General features: G+C 52.7%; 7 protein-coding genes across 7 annotated transcripts; 4 read left to right on the forward strand and 3 right to left on the reverse strand.

Annotated features, from left to right (window-relative positions):
* Positions 1-1,231: 1,231 nt before the first annotated feature.
* Positions 1,232-1,947, forward strand: KD926_008302 (glycoside hydrolase family 11 protein; the record flags this gene model as incomplete). Its single annotated transcript, XM_053101012.1, has 2 exons — positions 1,232-1,482; positions 1,548-1,947. 2 exons carry the CDS (start codon positions 1,232-1,234, stop codon positions 1,945-1,947), a joined length of 651 nt encoding a protein of 216 aa, XP_052955326.1.
* Positions 1,948-2,397: 450 nt separating this feature from the next.
* On the forward strand, positions 2,398-3,351 carry KD926_008303 (sulfotransferase family protein; the record flags this gene model as incomplete). Its single annotated transcript, XM_053101013.1, has 2 exons — positions 2,398-3,044; positions 3,111-3,351. The coding sequence occupies 2 exons, from the start codon at positions 2,398-2,400 to the stop codon at positions 3,349-3,351; spliced, it is 888 nt and encodes a 295-aa protein (XP_052955327.1).
* Positions 3,352-3,746: 395 nt separating this feature from the next.
* Positions 3,747-4,210, forward strand: KD926_008304 (uncharacterized protein; the record flags this gene model as incomplete). The annotated part of the gene is made up of 3 exons (XM_053101014.1): positions 3,747-3,876; positions 3,921-4,039; positions 4,103-4,210. The coding sequence occupies 3 exons, from the start codon at positions 3,747-3,749 to the stop codon at positions 4,208-4,210; spliced, it is 357 nt and encodes a 118-aa protein (XP_052955328.1).
* A 219-nt stretch (positions 4,211-4,429) lies between these two features.
* On the reverse strand, positions 4,430-6,102 carry KD926_008305 (sugar porter family MFS transporter; the record flags this gene model as incomplete). Its single annotated transcript, XM_053101015.1, has 3 exons — positions 4,430-4,689; positions 4,758-5,539; positions 5,618-6,102. The coding sequence occupies 3 exons, from the start codon at positions 6,100-6,102 to the stop codon at positions 4,430-4,432; spliced, it is 1,527 nt and encodes a 508-aa protein (XP_052955329.1).
* Positions 6,103-6,661: 559 nt separating this feature from the next.
* On the reverse strand, positions 6,662-7,906 carry KD926_008306 (glycerophosphodiester phosphodiesterase family protein; the record flags this gene model as incomplete). Its single annotated transcript, XM_053101016.1, has 1 exon — positions 6,662-7,906. The coding sequence occupies one exon, from the start codon at positions 7,904-7,906 to the stop codon at positions 6,662-6,664; it is 1,245 nt and encodes a 414-aa protein (XP_052955330.1).
* Positions 7,907-11,035: 3,129 nt separating this feature from the next.
* On the forward strand, positions 11,036-12,726 carry KD926_008307 (putative MFS multidrug transporter; the record flags this gene model as incomplete). The annotated part of the gene is made up of 4 exons (XM_053101018.1): positions 11,036-11,245; positions 11,296-11,790; positions 11,837-12,510; positions 12,582-12,726. 4 exons carry the CDS (start codon positions 11,036-11,038, stop codon positions 12,724-12,726), a joined length of 1,524 nt encoding a protein of 507 aa, XP_052955331.1.
* Positions 12,727-12,943: 217 nt separating this feature from the next.
* Positions 12,944-13,769, reverse strand: KD926_008308 (uncharacterized protein; the record flags this gene model as incomplete). The annotated part of the gene is made up of 2 exons (XM_053101019.1): positions 12,944-13,159; positions 13,248-13,769. 2 exons carry the CDS (start codon positions 13,767-13,769, stop codon positions 12,944-12,946), a joined length of 738 nt encoding a protein of 245 aa, XP_052955332.1.
* Between the last annotated feature and the right edge of the window lie 3,165 nt (positions 13,770-16,934).

A 16,934-nucleotide genomic window follows, 5' to 3' on the forward strand; every position in this document is an offset into this window, starting at 1 on the left:
CTCCCCTAGCCGAGTTCATGCAGCTCTTCGCTGGCTTCAATCCTTGCTTTTGCTTTGGGTACAGTGTTCTCTATCTACGATTATCTCTGTTTATTTTAAATAAGATAGGTTGAGTCTTTTCCATCAATTGGGCCCTGTCGCATATATGTGCATTTCTAACGCCATCTTATCTATTTTTAGCGCTGGATTCTGCGATATCGACCTATGCCAATCCTTCCATATTTATATATTGACAACGAGCTTATAGTATCGCTCGTCAAGGCTTTAGAATAGTAGCATTCTTACTCCACTGGTCTCATCATAAACAGTAACCTCTCATTGCAGATCCCAGACGATTAATACACTCGAGACAATTTGACAATTCGGTCTCGTTTGGCTTGTCGGAAAGACAGGATCTGTTGGGGAGTCTTCCTTTTATCCAAGAGTCCATTCAAGTTTGAATCCCCAGTCTCGATCGCAATCGATTCCTTTGAGGCTAAATTGAATACCCCCGCCAGGATCAGCGCATTTGACGGAAACCTCAACTGTCGCAGATCGCATCTCATTGACACTGATACTTGACAGGACTGTCGATCCCGGTTAATTCAAGAATTTAACCAGCAATGCATTCCCCCCATTCCCAAACTTCCCCTGAGTCCATTTTAGCATATTCCAGGAACTAAATTCCTACTCCGTAATCCACTGGCTAAAACGTCCGGCAGCATCCGACGTCATGTAAATTATAGCTTACAGCAGAACTATAGTCCACAGCAGCATTCTGGCTAGTCATGCTCTGCGGAGTGCACGGAGTCAAGTCAGGGGCAGCAGGCCGAAAGGTCTTTTAGCCAGGAGAAGTGAAACTAGACAAAACCGGCGATTCTTCACCACCGGCCAGAGTGGAGCAGGAGGTCCACCGCGGCGACGAGCTTGGCCAGTGTCGGGGCGCCTGAACTGCTAATAGTGGACTGTCAATCTCTACCTGAAACGCGGTCTCCCTTCAAATTTTCCCAAGACCCTCCGAGGATATTCCGGGGCAGGCAATAAGGTCGACTTCAGGCGGGAGCGAAGGAGCTTGGAAGGGCGTGAAACCGGTGGTGCTGCATTTATTTTTGTTTTTACGGAGTACTGAATCAGCCTAGTTAGTGCTTAATCAATGATAATAATCAAACAGGAGACAGACGGATATAAAGCGCAGACTGACGCCCCGATCATCCGGAGTCAAGCAACCTTCCAATTCCCTACAATTGCAAAAATGGTCGCTTTCTCTTCTCTCCTGCTCGCCGTCTCCGCCGTCACCGGCGCGTTCGCTGCCCCCGGCGACTCGTCGCTGGTCGAGCTGGCCAAGCGCGACCAGGGCACGAACAACGGCTACTTCTACTCGACCTGGTCGGACGGTAACGGCGACGTGAGCTACACCAACGGCAACGGCGGCCAGTACAGCGTCGACTGGAGCGACGCCGGCAACTTTGTGGTCGGCAAGGGCTGGAACCCGGGTAGCTCCAAGTGAGTCTTCGCATCCTCGACATAGTCCGTGTCGCGACAATACAGAGAACTAACGCTATGTACAGCGCCATCACCTACAGCGGTACCTTCAAGCCCAACGGCAACGGCTACCTGTCGGTGTACGGCTGGACGCGCAACCCGCTGGTGGAATACTACATCGTCGAGAACTACGGCGACTACAACCCGTCGACGGGCGCTGAGCAGATCGGCAGCGTGACCAGCGACGGCAGCACGTACAAGATCTACAAGACGACGCGCACCAACGCCCCCTCGATCGATGGCACTGCCACCTTCACCCAGTTCTGGTCCGTCCGCGACAACCTGCGCACCGGCGGCACCGTCACCGTCCAGAACCACTTCGACGCCTGGGCCAAGTCCGGTCTGTCGCTGGGCGAGCACAACTACCAGATCGTCGCCACCGAGGGATACCAGAGCAGCGGGTCTGCGGATATCACCGTGCAGTAGACGGTGTGATCTCTTGGTCGTCCATGGGGATAGGGGGAAATGTTTGTATGTTAGGATGTTACTGTTGGGGACTGGGTCCCTGCGTATTCGATCACTCATTTCTCCGAGTCTTGCGTCTTCTCGTAACTGGTTCGTAGGTGTCGGTATGAGGGTCCGTGTCCGTACATGGGGATATACCTTGCATAAAGCAAAGCATGTAGTTCCTCGAAAGTCCACTGACAACCCCGCAGGCACTTGTCGCTCGTGTTACTCAGTAGTTACTCAGTTGAGACTAGAGCAACTAGACGAGTGGGCACCAATCGCACGATCTAAATCGTAAGGCTCGCGTTACCCCCGCTGATCGGTGGTGCTGGTAAAAATCCGGAGCAATCGAATGAAATCTCTTCAGAACAGAACAAAGTGACATATCATGATCATTCTGGAACGAGAGAAAGATAGTATCCATTCATCATGAACACTCTCGAATCATGGCTTTACCACACGCCCCATGAGGCGCAAACACGCAGCAAACCGATGCGAGTGATGGCCCTCGGTTTCTCCCGCAGCGGCACCGAATCGCTCTCGCGGGCGCTGCGCATCCTGGGCTACGACCACGTCTTCCACGGCTTCGAGATGTGGAGTCACACGCCGACCCTCTGGCGACCCTGGACGCTGCTGGGACGGCGGAAATGGGGCACGACGAGCCCCGTGGCCGGGTCGTCGGGTCTGGGGCGCGCCGACTTCGACGCCCTCTTCGGCCACTGCGAGGCCATCACCGACCAGCCGGGCGCGCTCTTCGCGCCAGAGCTCATCCAGGCGTACCCGGAGGCCCAGGTCATCTTGAACCGTCGCGACGTCGATGACTGGTACCACAGCTTCAACGCGGTGATCACGCCGCTCACCACGGGCACGCTGTGGCACGTTCTGCCCTGGTTCCAGGCCGATCTGTACTGGCAGATGCGGTACATGACGGATGTCCAGATCCCTTTTTTTCGGGGCTCGTGGACCCGACATGGCAAGTGGGTGTATGAGGAGCATAACGCCGTCGTTCGCGGACTGGTTGCTCAAGAACAACTGTTGGATTGGACAGTAGAAGACGGATGGGAGCCTCTCTGTCGGTGAGTTAATTCAATTTGTTTTGGGTGTGCGACAGAGGAAATGCGACCGAGGCTCACTGGCGATAGGTTCCTGGGTAAGGAGATCCCAGACGAGGAATTCCCCTCGGGCAACACGCCGGCATACATGATGCAGAACTACCAAGGGAATGTCATGCAGACGATTCAGGCGGCCTGGCGCAACCTGGGCCTGACGGTTATCGGTGTGGCTGGAATACTGTGTGCCATGGGCTGGCAATGGGGATGGCACGGAGGATGGGAATGCGGCGTGGGTGTGCGAGCATTCTTCGGGTCTTCCATTTCATTATAATACAGACAGAGAGGGGGCAGATGGATGTCGTGAAGAGAAAGAAGGCGAGGTTGAGCGTTGGTCGAGTCATGGCGACTGTCGGTCAGAAATCACACCATCGCAGTCCAACGAGAGCCGTGGAACCAGAAGTAGAGAACAAGGGCAGTTCCTCACGAAGAACAATTCCATTACCAAATACTTCTTGACATAAATTGTCACCTGCTGGTGCCTGAGATCCAAGGATCCTAACAATAAACAAACAGAACAAAACACCACACAACCAACGATGGCGACCGACGTCATGATGACAGCCCATGTCTTCTCCTTCCCTCGTATACTTCGCACTCCTAGCTTCCTCTCTCCTGTCACCATTCTTACTGAATACTCCCCCTGATAAGCCAACCTTGACCTCCACAATGTCCATGTTCCCATCCCTATCCAAACCCCTCTCCACTACTCTCCGGCGCTCCCTGCGTCCTGCCACCACCCTCTATCCCCGTCTACGCCCCTACCACCCCGAACCGATCAGCACCAAAGGCGAGGACTGTACGTAGCCTCACCATGTCATTCCAGGCACACTAACCAGACAGTCTACGTGGCACCCACTTTCCCGGACGATTTCGAGTCGCCGACCCTGATCATCAAGAAGAAGGGCGGCGGACCGCCCCGGTCGTGGGACGAGCTCCATTCGACCTTGAGCGAGGCTTCGGTACGTTGGCCTGATTCTTGTCGGCGAGATGGAAGATATAAGGACCGGCTGAGAATGGAATAGGTGAAAGCCGACCGTGGAGAAGTCGAGTTCCGGCCTCTCGGACGACAAGCCGAGATTGAGAAGATCCTCTGGCCCGATCGAGAGGAGCCCAAGATGGACGAGCTCTAATTGATCTTTCAAATTATTTTTCTGGAGACAGTAGTGGCTACGATATGATCTAATTAGGTGTATGTGCAAGGAACTGGCAGAATGACGAGATGACATGACACATTCACGAGACTGCGCTGGAATAGGTGTACCATACTATAAGGTTCATACATGCCACATATGACATTCGCTCTATACTACAAAGACCCAATAACATAAATCATCAGTCGTAAAAATCCTCTACTCTATCCTTTCCACCTGCTGGACCTGCTCCTCCTCGACCTTCTTATCCACATTCCGCTCCTGCGCGTGCTGACCCGGCAGCACCGTGCGACCTCCCTTGGACGAGAACACGCCTCCGGTGAATCCTCCCTTGGCGAACAGCAGCGGGAGATCCTCGAGTTCGAGACCCTTAGTCTCGGGATAGAAGAAGTACACCATGGGGAAGAAGGCGGCGTTGAGTACGGCGAAGATGACGAAGGTTTTCCATCCGATGTTCGCTGTGTCGGTTAGCATCCGTTCACTCAGTCCTCCATGGAATACCTAGGAAGTAGGAAAAAGAACTCACCAAAAGCAATCGGAGTGATCTTCACCACCGCAAACACGGCCATCCAGTTCCAGCCGGACGCAATCGCCTGCATACGACTGCGGATGCGGTTCGAGCAGATCTCGCTGGGATAATACCACGGCACGCACAGCCACCCGGAGCCATAGAACAGCTGGAAGACGAAGATGAAAGCGGTCGCACCGTACGCAGCATTCGTCTGGCCCAGCGACAGCAAGATAGAGACCATGACGAAGCAGAAACACAGACCGACGGTACTGATCAACAGCAACGTACGACGCCCGAAGCGATCCATCAGAAAGACCGGAATAGCCGAGCCGACGAGATACGTGCACTGGATGCAACCGCCGAGAATCATAGCCAGATTGCGATCCATGCCCATCGTCTCCTGGAACATGACAGGCCCGTAGTAATTGATCATATTGGATCCGCTAAACTGCTGGCCCAGCTCGATGGAGATGACGATGAGCAGACGACGCAGATTCTGGCTCTCGCCCCAGGTGAACAGCTCCTTGATGCTGAACGGGCCGCCCTTGTGTTCTTCCTCCAGGTTGACGCGGATGTCGACGATGGTAGCGCTGACGGAGGGATCGTGGATGGGTTTATCTTCGATGGCGGCGATGACCTCGCGGGCCTCTTCGAACCGGTCGCGCGAGGCCAGCCAGCGAGGTGTTTCGGGCAGGCCAATGACTTGGAGGACGAGACAGACGGCGAAGATGGCCTGGAAGGCGAGCGGGAAGCGCCATTGCAGCGAGGATTCGGTGTAGCTGGTGCCGTAGTCCATCCTGCGAGAGGGTGAGTCTTAGTATGTCTCTATATTTCCAACCCATGCATGCTCTTTATCGGTATTCAAGCTGACTTACCAGTAGGCGATCACCACGCCGAGGATGGTCACGGTGCCTTGCAGCGTGAGCAACGCACCGCGATACGAGGCCGGCGACAGCTCCGACTGATAGACGGGCGCGGTGGACGAGTTCATGCCGTTACCGACGCCGGTGACGATTCTTCCGACGATCAACTGAGCGACGGTGAAGGAGGAGGCCAGGATGGCGGTGCCGATGATCATGATGGACCCTCCGGCAATCAACATAGTGCGACGACCCAACCGTTCGGCCACGAAATACGCCACGATGGAGCCGAGCACGCAGCCGATATCGTACAGGGCGGTGATATTCCCCTGCATATTCGCGTCGGGGTTATTGAAGTCGCGACCGAAGCGATTATCAGCGCCGATGATGCCGGCCATCACGCCCTGGTCGAAACCCAGCAGCAGGAAGGCCTGGCAGGAGGCCATGGTGATGGCGATGATCAAGGACCGGCCTCGAAAGTCATGTTTCCAGAGGGGCATTTTGGCGACGGTGAAATCTGTCTCGCTGGCTATTAGTCTCGACTGACAGGCAGACAATTACCCCAGGTGCGGGAGAAGGGAACGGACCGATCTAATATTTGGATCTGGGGTCGACCTTCCCCGGGCATCGTGACAGATTTACCCCGAGATGCCGTACTCCACACGCCGATCTTGACGGTTGTAGGCGTCGGTGACAAGCAACGGCATGCTGGGTGCCATTCCGTAGGCTGAACGCAGCTCGTGGTGGATCGTTCGGGTCATCATCGCCCCGACTTTGCGGGGATTCCCCATGGGACAGTCGGCTTTTCCGGTGCAGACTGCTGGAGAGTGGAGATCTGATCTGTACGGAGTATCTCAGGATTATATAGGGTTGGTTCAGTGGTGATTTCGTGGGAAACAGTCGTACAGTCCGTATCATTGACTCCTAATAAGTAGTAACTAATACCCCAGGATTTTTCATACATCCTTTCTTTTGTCTCCCTCTCATCTCCTCGTCTATACACTTTAAATATACACAGCATAGCATACTAGAATATTTACATACTACAGACCCCGTCCATTAAGCCAACCCCACACAGTTGGCATAATAGGTCACTGTGGCCGGCCAGTCCGAGAACATACCCTTGACGCCGACCTTGCGCGCCAACGCATCCACAATGCGATACATATCGCCGTCCTTGCTGATCGTGCTCGCAATCGACTGCACGTAATACTCCTTGTCGGCGGCGGCCGCCTTCAACGGGCCCGACCGCTCCAACGACCAAGTGATGAGGTCAAGGCCGGCGTCGCGCGCCGCCTTCGCATACTTCGAGGGCACTAGCTCGCCGTCGTCGGTAGCGTTCAGCAGCGCGAAGATAGGCGGCGCCATGATCTTGACGCCCTTCTTGGCCAACTCCGGCAGACTGGCCACGGCCTTGGCGTATCCCTCCTCGGTATCGATGCGCTCGTCCAGGTAGATGCTCTGGCGACCGAACGCGGGCTCGTGCTTGATCCAGTAGAAGATGTCGTCCTCGACGAAGGACTGCGGCCACACGCGCGACGGGTGGATGCCCTTGCGCTTGTAGTCGTCGATCAGTTGCTGGGCGTACATGGACTGGGTGTAGTTGCCCTGGAAGGGCATCGCGACCTGGGGCTCCTTCAGCTCGGGCGAGAACTGCAGACCCAGGGAGTCGATCAGGTCGATGTACTCGTTGTGCTCGACGGGGGTGCCGCACTGGTCGTACAGCTCGGTGCGCCAGGCAGGACCACCGTACTGGTAGTCCTCCGGGGTGGTGGCGGAGGCGTTGCTGGAGTCCATCTTCGCGCAGAGCGACTTGAACTCGGCCAGGGTGATGTCGGAGGTGCAGCAGCGGGCCTGGGCGGGCTGGTCGTCGGTGGCCGGCTCGAAGGGGGTGGAGCACTTGGCGGCCAGCTCAGGGATGGTGAGGATGTTGGTGGTCGTGTGCAGATCGCACTGAGAGTGACGGCAGACGAGCTGGCGGTCCTTGGTGAAGGCGACGTCACACTCGACGATGCCGGCCCCCATGCGGGCCCCGGCCAACATCCCCTGGCGGCTGTGCTCGGGGATCTGCAGGGGGCCGCCGCGGTGCGAGATGGTGAAGCTGGGCGCGTGCCGGATGGGCTTCTCCGAGCAACCGAGCAGCTCCTCCTTCAGGGGGCTCGGGTCCATGTCGTCCACCAGGTAGAAGGGACGAGGGCCGACCTGGATGTTGGTAATTGTTTCATTGTGAGCGGTGGCGCGACGACGGTTGAAGGAGGGCGCGGCCACGGCGACACCGGCCGTGAAGAGGAGGGAAAGGTGCATTGCGAAGAGAGGGAGAAAAGGAGGAAGAGCTAGGTCAAGGGCAGAGGAAGGGAGAAGGAGGAGGAGGGAGGAAGAGTGCGCGCAGAAAAGGAGAGGAAACCATAGCCACCGTGGGCGAGGGCGGACTTTATAAGTCTGGTATCTCGGGATAGGGAATTGTTATGGCCTCACGATGGAGACCAACGCGTGCAGCAATGCCATCATCTCACTTGTCGACGTTTCCTTGGCAGTCTTGGCTTCATATAGTTCCTGTCCTTCACATGCATGAGGCTGTCGTCCTGATTGCTCCAAACGGGCGTGTTGGGTCTCTCGTTTCCTTGGATGGCCTCCGCCTTCTGGGGGGAATGGATAAGGGATTCGATAGTTCCCATGGTGATTGGTATGGCCGGAAAGTGCTCCACCCCCACGCGGTGGACCTTACGAAGAGAAGAGTTCGACGGTCTGCCAGCGCTCCACCGGTCGGAAATTGGCTGCCTATCAACTGGGCGCGCTTTTTCGCCCGGAGATGCTGGGGAGGCCATTCAAGCTCATTTTGGGGACAAGTGATCGCGACGTCATCGTCGATCTCGTGCCTGACGAGCCCTAACGTTGCATCGCTCGGTTTGAAGCTTCAACCATTTACCTAATCGGTGATTTTGTTACGAAATTCGGATTGGAAAAAAAGACTCAATTGCTTCTGATCTGGAAAACCGAAAGTCGGCAGTTACTCCTTGCAGGATGCAGCACAACGGCCGATCTGTGCAACGTTTATGCTGCCCCTTGCCTGCGAGGAACCGACAGTAAGTACTCCGGCTTTCATCGGATAAACCACCGTTCGGTCCTTAAGATTAAGCATCGCTAGCCTCGTCTAGTTGGTAGTTAATCAATTCCTTTCTAAGAAGCTCTCTACTCCCGGCTACCTGTGATATTGACGTCGTCCCTACGATCGAAGAAATCCCTTCCACCAAGGATTGAAGACTTGTCCACCTCCCTATTCACCTATGAAGGTGAAATTTGAGATAGCACAGCAGAGCAGTGAATGGGACGTTCGAAGGGAGAAATGCCCGCCCCTCCAATATAAAGATCTGATTTTTCACCCAGAAATAGCCTGACGAATGGCGTTGATTTTTTTGAGTTGAGTATACAGGAAGATAGGACGAGGAAAGAAAAGAAAATATTGCATCGGCCAAGCCACAGGCAGTCCTATCGTGTAAACTCGCTTCTAGCGGCAGTCTACGATCCAAATTCCCCCACAATGGTGTCTTGGACATTAGGATACGAAGACCTTTATTGTACCTCGATCAGACGATCATCGCCTCCGCACTATGTCCATCTCCACCTCGTATTGCAGAGACATGGCAGCAAGCACGGGTCTGTCCGGCATTCCACAACGCCAATCGTATCCCTGACCAAGCCAAAAGATACTCGGAAAATGGGACATGGAGGTGGAATCTGATGTTCGACAGCTATTATACGAGCCAGCAGCAGCAGGCCACCGTGATGGCCGCTCGTATTCTCTCCCAATCAGTCGCAAATACCTGAGACATCTGTGTACCGTGTGTTCTCTTCGAAGATATATACCCGTGATGGTTCGTTTCCAAGGAGCCTTTCTCGATACTAGAATACGAATTCGGCTCACACCAGGAGCAGTTTGAATTAAGCGCCGAAGAAGAAATAAAACAACATGCATGTCACGAAATTCCTCATTCCTCTTACCCTTGCCACCATCGTAGTCAGTAAATGCGTCGGCTACGATGACTGTCCCTTGACAGAGGTCTGCACGATGGTGACTCGCGCCACAACCACAGAAACCTCCATGCCGACCCCGACTTGCGTGGGCGTCTACTGTAAGCCAACCTGGTCCTATCTTCGACCCGGGAAACATGCTAACGAGTTGGCCAGCGGGCTGCACGTCCGGTTCCGGACCTCTTTGCTGCTCATCTTACTGCGCAGCGAATAAATGTCGGCCGACCGATCCGAAGTGGCCTAATTGTGCCGAGGACTTTGGTCCGTGCGAGGACGATGAAGAATGCTGCTATGGGAACAAATGTGTTGGGGGGATTTGTCGGAGAGGTGCATAGTTGATGGTGAGCGGGTTGAGTAATGTAAGAGTGACGGTCAATGTTAGTCCGGTCTCTAGATATTGTCTGACTACTCAGCACCCAAGGGACATAAGTAACGGGATCTAACTACATATTTCGCCGAACTTGACTCAGCGTACTCTGGGACAGGGCCTTCTGGCCTAGAGGAAGGCGACCGATTGACTATGACGCGGTTGTTTATCGTGGAGATGCGGCGTGGCTGTCGCGGCGAGGAAGGCTGAGTGGGTGTGCAAGTTCGATAGTTATACATATTCAATGGCTCGATTCAGGACCCCCGAGGTGACCGCGTGTCCAGAGATCTGTAGTATACATGATCCAACGCTCTCAACCCTGGCAGTAGACACCCCCGATAGGCACCGGGTCGGCCGATAAGTGATCTGTCTGGTGGGAGTTACCCAGCGCTCGGAGAATACGTGATTTGACACCCCTTGTGCATCACGAATTGCACAAGCCATGCCACCACAGGTGCAGAGCCAGTCTGTCTGTGTAAGATGAGAGAGAGAAAGTGATTGTTTCGTGCTGCCAAGGGATAAAAGACGCCATCCGCCTTGGCCCCAAGGCACCAACGAAGCATAAGCACACCAAGCAACACGAACGACGAATTGTCCATCTATCAGACGCACGGAACGACGCATCGGCAGTTGATCAGCCTCGGACTCCTTCTCCTCGGCGGGATCCTTCGAGGTCCGGTACATTGACACCCGAGACGCCCGCAGAAGACGACAGGAGGCACGACCGGCAACGAGTCGCCCCTCTCAAGTACCGCGGGGACACGTTGACTCCACCGCACGTCGAGACTATCGTGAGACGCTCAGTGGTCCACGGGGAATCCACCGCGATAATCGCTGCTGAATGGGGGAATTGACACGGGACCCCGCGTTTTCCCCGGTCTTTTCCTTAATGAATCATTGATTTCGCTGGGTGCGGATGGGTCCTCGTCGCGGTCCGGTCCCGCCCCCAGGTCCGACGTCCGTCTCTTTTATCACGATAGCTCTCGCTCCCTTGACCGACCCATCCTGTCGTGGGCTGACCTTTCGAGACCTCCCGCATGATGGCGTCCCCGGAACATACGATGTCGGCGTCTAAGTCGGACTCCCAGTACTTCGAGAAGGCAGAAGCGGCGCTCGGAGCCGTTGACCCGACCGGCCGTCTGTCGGATTCTCATCGAGCCTATCTGCTGGAACGACATGGCACGTTGGATCTCGAACCTTTGCCGAGCAGTGATCCGGCCGATCCCTACAACTGGCCGCTCTGGAAGGTATGCAGTCCTCATCCCGAGGCTGGACTGCCGGCGTTGACAGCGTGTAGAAAGCAGCGAATCTCAGTCTGGTCGCCTTCCACGCCTGCATGGGCACTTTCACCGCGGCCGCCATCATCTGTGCCTATGAAGACATCTCGTTGGATCTCGGCGTGTCGCTGCAGCGAGTCAGCTACCTCACCTCCCTCCAGATCGCCATTCTCGGCGGCGCCCCATTATTCTGGAAGCCGCTATCCCATCGATTCGGACGACGACCGATTTTCCTGATCTCTTTGGTCTTGAGCTGCGTGTGTAACATTGGCTGTGCCAAGAGTCCCGATTATGCCTCCATGGCGGCATGTCGCGCCCTCGTGTCGTTCTTCATCTCGCCGGCCATGGCCCTCGGCAGTGCCGTGGTGACGGAGACCTTCTTCAAACGCGAGCGAGCGCGATACATGGGCATCTGGACCGTCATGGTCACCTTGGGTGTTCCCGTCGGTCCTTTTATTTTCGGCTTCGTTGCGCAACGCGTGGGATATCAGTGGATCTATTGGGTCCTGGCCATCGTAAGCCACCCTTCATACTGACAGAACAACAATCTAACTTGACCAGACCAACGCGTGCGAATTCATTCTCTATATCTTCTTCGGTCCTGAAACCCGCTATCTCGGCTCCGACATGCAAACCACCTCCTCCTTCAAACACCAATACGTGGCCATCCGACGGATCGACCCGACTCCCTTCAACGTCTCCGAATTCCTCCACCCGCTCACCCTCTTCACCAACATCCCCGTCCTCCTGGCTGCGGTCGCCTACGCCATGGTCTTCGTCTTCGCCTCGGTGCTCAACTCCGTCGAAGTGCCCCAACTCCTGCAGAGCAAATTCGAGCTCAACGCCCAACAACTCGGTCTACAATTCCTAGGTCTGATCATCGGCTCTCTCCTCGGCGAACAACTCGGCGGTATCATGTCCGACGTGTGGATGAACACGCGGGCGCGACGGATCGGACAGAAGCCAGCGCCCGAGTACCGGCTCTGGCTCAGCTACGTCGGCTTCCTGGTGAGCATCGCCGGGATGGTAGTCTTCCTGGTCTGTACAGAGCAGGCGACGCAGGGGAAATGGACCGTCACGCCGGTCGTGGGCACGGGAATTGCGGCGTTTGGGAATCAGGTCGTGACGACCGTGTTGACGACGTATGCGGTGGATACGTATCCGCAGGATGCGGGCAGTGTAGGCGTGTTTATCAACTTTGTTCGCTCGACGTGGGGATTTATTGGGCCTTTTTGGTACACATCTCATCTTATTCCATTCGTGAATTTTACTGGATTGTGTTCGATTGCTAATTTCAGTGAAACAGGTTCCCGGATATGTTTGAGAGTGTGGGCATTGCAAACAGCTCGGGAGTCATCACGGCATTGATCATGGGCGTCAGCTTTATTCCGACGGCGCTGTTGCACTGGCAGGGGCATCGATGGCATGCAGATGTTAGAGGAGAGAAGTAAATACATTGATCTTGAGGTATTTTCTAGAAAATTGCGATCATTGAATCTTCTTGGGTGGATCTGAAAATCCAAGAATATCTTGCATTCAGTCCTTCATCTCAAGATATGTCGTTAGCTGCCCTCTGATGCGAGGAAAGAACAAAGCCAAGGAGGAACTACAGAAAAGTATTCCACACGATATCCGTGCAAATAGTCACCAATTCTACCAGTCATTGTTTCAGTCTTCTTCCCAGTCTTCTTCCCAGTCTTCTTCCCAGTCTTCTTCGGAGTCTTCTTCCCAGTCTTCTTCGGACCGCTGTTCCCAGGCTTCGTCTTGATCTTCTGGGGAAAAATTCTTCAACTTCGGCAGCCGCTCCCTGAGCATTCTGACAGTACCTGGGATAGGTGGAGTCCCATTATAAAGCTTTAATTCTTCCAAATGCGGGAAAAGATCCTACACACAATTATATTACCAATCAGTGAACAGGGAGAGCAAAAAACTGGATAGAAAGGAATGAAATGATATGGAAGGGGCAACATACCGGGATTTGTTCCATCATCGCGGTTACCACGTGTTTTTGACCCAAGTAAAAACCCCCTCCCTTCGTCCAGAACCATAAACTCTTGAGTCGTGGCGCATTGATCTGGGGAACACGACTGTGGTTCGGCTCAGGATAGATAACCAGAAAGGTCAAACGAGGGAATATCAATCCAATCAGCGCATCGTCACTAAAGGACCACATGTCCGCAGTGGCGCTCTCAATAAGGTCAGCATAAAACTGTCTTCGCCCAGGAACTATAGGGCCGAGGTATTGTTCTATAGACCGAAATTTCACCATTGTGAGATTCCTGATGTCTTTCCACAGATAGGATACTGCCTCTCGGTACCAGACTGTATTAACAAGAAGGCATTGGTAAAAGAAGTATTTATGATGTATGGTTGCGTCCAGGATATCCGGACTGCCGATGTCGTCGTCTGGGAGGTGAAGAAGGAAATTGAAGATAATTGCGATAAGCTCTGGCAAGTTGAGAACCAGCTGGGCGGCCGTCATGATGGTGGCCATGGTGTTGTTGGTTTAGTTTTAGGTGATGGGAGGGTAGATGAATAGAGGATGTGTGTATGTAGAGAGTTGAAGCCCTACGGCGGGGGTCATGCAGGGAGGAAGGAGTTATTCACTGCATCCAAACCGACCATGGGCACGCCTGAATTTTTCCGTGTGACCTACTGGGTTTGCAGAATTCAGCGGGGCCCGGGGGGGGGGGGGGGGGGGAAGGTTTTTTATTGATACCAAAGCAGTTATCAGGATCAGTAACTCTAAAGCCATTGGATGTTTCAGAACTCATTAGAACATATGAGACTATGCATTATTTTTGATTCAGTCCTTCTTCCCAAAACATGTTGCTACTTGTTCTCCAGCGCCAGCAAACAACAGAGCAAAAAGTCGACCACTGCCGGAAGACATGTCACATTTTATCAATTCCAGTAGTTAGGATCGTAATCCTAAAGCCGGGTGCCATAACCCACGGAATAAAGCAGTTTCATCTTCGGCAGCCGCTCCTCGAGCATTTTCATACAATCTTGAGTAGGCCGAGATGCAAGGGGAATCTCTAACTCTTTCAAACTTGGGAAAAGATCCTATACCCAGGAAATACGCCAGTCAGTGAGCAAAATCTAGCAGAAAGTTGCAAAAAAGAAAGAAAAGGGACAAAAAAAGAGCCAGGCATACCGGGACATGCTTCAGAATCTGGTCCACCTCATGTGGACCCCACCACCCCGGAAGACCATATATCCCCAGCTTCTTGAGTCGTGGCGCCTGAATCATGGGGATACGACAGTCGGCAAAACCATCGAAATCGAAGAGAAGATATTTCAATCGAGAAAAGACCAAACCACTGAGCGAATTGGCGTCAAAATGGCGACTGTACACTCTGGCTTTCTCAATAAACTCGGCATAGAACTGTCTTCGGCAAGGAGCGACAAAGGTAAAAAGGTGATCAATAGAATGATATTTTATAGATTTGTCAAAGGTGAAGATGATGTTTCTCCATAAGTAGGGCACTGCTTCCCAATACCAGACTTTATTCACAAGCATGAAATCGTAAAAGAGGCGGTGATGACAGCTTGACCTCAAACTCCGATGGATGAGCTGGAAGATGATGGCTAGAAGCTCTGGCAAGTGGAGAGCACGCTGGGTGGCTGTCATTTCGGTCGCCATGGTTCCTTATTCGTTTTGACTTCGTTTATGGATTGGAAGATAGCTATAGGATGGAAAGAAGCGAAGGAAGAAAGTTTAGGTCAGTGTGCAGATTTGAAGCCTCACTGACTCCTTAAAGACTGAGTTATAGGGGATAGAGGTATTCACTACACGGTGCACGCAGGCCCTGGTCACGCGTAACTCTTTCTTTTTCATGGAATATTTATTAACTACTTGACCTACTGGGTTTGGGGGATGCTAAGTAGTTATATTGGTGCCTGGGCAGTTGTTGATGCCAGACATATAGTTAAGGATGTTGTGATTGTTGGATAACCTAGAACCTATTTGCAAATATAGAGACCTGTGCAGCATTTTTCCTTTCGGCTCTTCTTTCCAGAATATTTTTAGGCTGCTCTCCAACCCAATACACGAACTAAATAGAACAAGTAAAACTACTGAAAAGCTTTTCACCACGACATCAGCCCCGATAATCACCAGTCCTACCTCCCTTCATTTTGGTCCTCTTCCCAGTCTTCTTCTCAGTCCTCTTTCTCCAAATCAAATTTGACATTAAATGCCTTTAACTTCGGCAGCCGCTTTCAGAGCAGTTCCATTGTATCTTCACAATGTTCAAAGTTAGAGGAAAACGTAAGCTCGTCTAAATCCGGGAAAAAGTCCTACACTCAATGCATCAGTAAGAGGGTAAAATAGAAAGTAACAAGAAAGAAAACGAAATTAGAGAAAACAAGAGGATAGAGCAGAACATGCCGGGATTCTCTTCAGCATCTCCTCTACGTCATAATACTGACAACGAAAGCACCAGAGACCGCTCACAAAGAGCGCTAGGCTCTTGAGCCGGGGTGCCTGAATCTGGGGCCAAGGCCTAGTATTGTACGCATGAAGATATAAATTCAGGGAATTTAAGCGAGAAAACGTCAATCCACCAAGCACACTGACATCCCAATCGCCATCGCCAATTTTGAAGGCGGCTTTCTCAATAAAATTCACATAAAAATGTCTTTGGCCAGGAGCTATTAGGTTGAAATGTTCTTCTATAGAGCGGCATCTCGTCATTGTCCCAAGACTGATATCTTTCCAAAGGTTAGGCACTGCTTCTCGACACCAGAGCTTATTCACGAGGATGCAAGGGTACATCCAATGTTTGGGGGGTCAGGTTATGTCCACCGAATAGTACTGAAGGAACATGAAGATAATTCCGAGGAGCTCTGCTGTCATAACGGTTGCCATGATGTTGCTGGTTTAGTACTTGGCAAGGGAAATGTCAGTTGAGGAAGGGAAAAGAAGGATGGATATACATAGAGAGTTATAGATGGAGTTTTCAACTCAAATTGAGGAAATATTTTTCTTCTTATAGAGATCTCCGGAACTTTCCTCTAGTGAGGGTTTGGCGGATCCAGCGGGACCAAAGTAATGAAAGTCATTTCATTCACAACCAATTCTGATGGCCATTATTTTTCGGGGCATCGAAAACCTGCAGCTTGGGCATCCGTTTCATGAGCCAATTCAGAAAACGGCGACTTGGCTTCACATCCCAAAGATCGGTTTTTCTAGACGCGGGTAAAGATTCCATGTACAGTCATGCAACCGGTCAGTGAGCAGGGCAGACAAGAAACGCAGGGACAACAACATACCGGAATGTGCTTTACCATCTTATTTACCAAAAATTTGGAATGATGCTCCACACCGTCGGGTAGGGTCGTATTCTTTGGCACGATCACCAACCTCTTAAGCCAGGGCGCCTGAAGATGGGAATGTGTTTACTTTCATCGTAGTCACCAAGCCAGATGCACAGGGATGTCAAACGATCAAAGGATAATTCCTTCAGCGGGTGAGGATCACCCCGCCAATTGTCCACAGAGCCTTTTTCAATAAACCTAGCATGGAACTGTTTCCGCGGAGGAGCAATAGTGGAGAAATAGCTAATGTCTTTCAGTGACTCTCTCTGTTCTGTTCAGTTCTTTGCTTGCGCTGGAGGGCAGTTACATATGTTCCGGGCAGAAAATTTGGATTGAA

This window comes from Aspergillus affinis (assembly GCF_023601865.1).
Source record: "Aspergillus affinis strain CMG 70 chromosome Unknown NODE_53_length_213089_cov_87_399433, whole genome shotgun sequence".
Classification (NCBI taxonomy): Eukaryota; Fungi; Ascomycota; class Eurotiomycetes; order Eurotiales; family Aspergillaceae; genus Aspergillus; species Aspergillus affinis.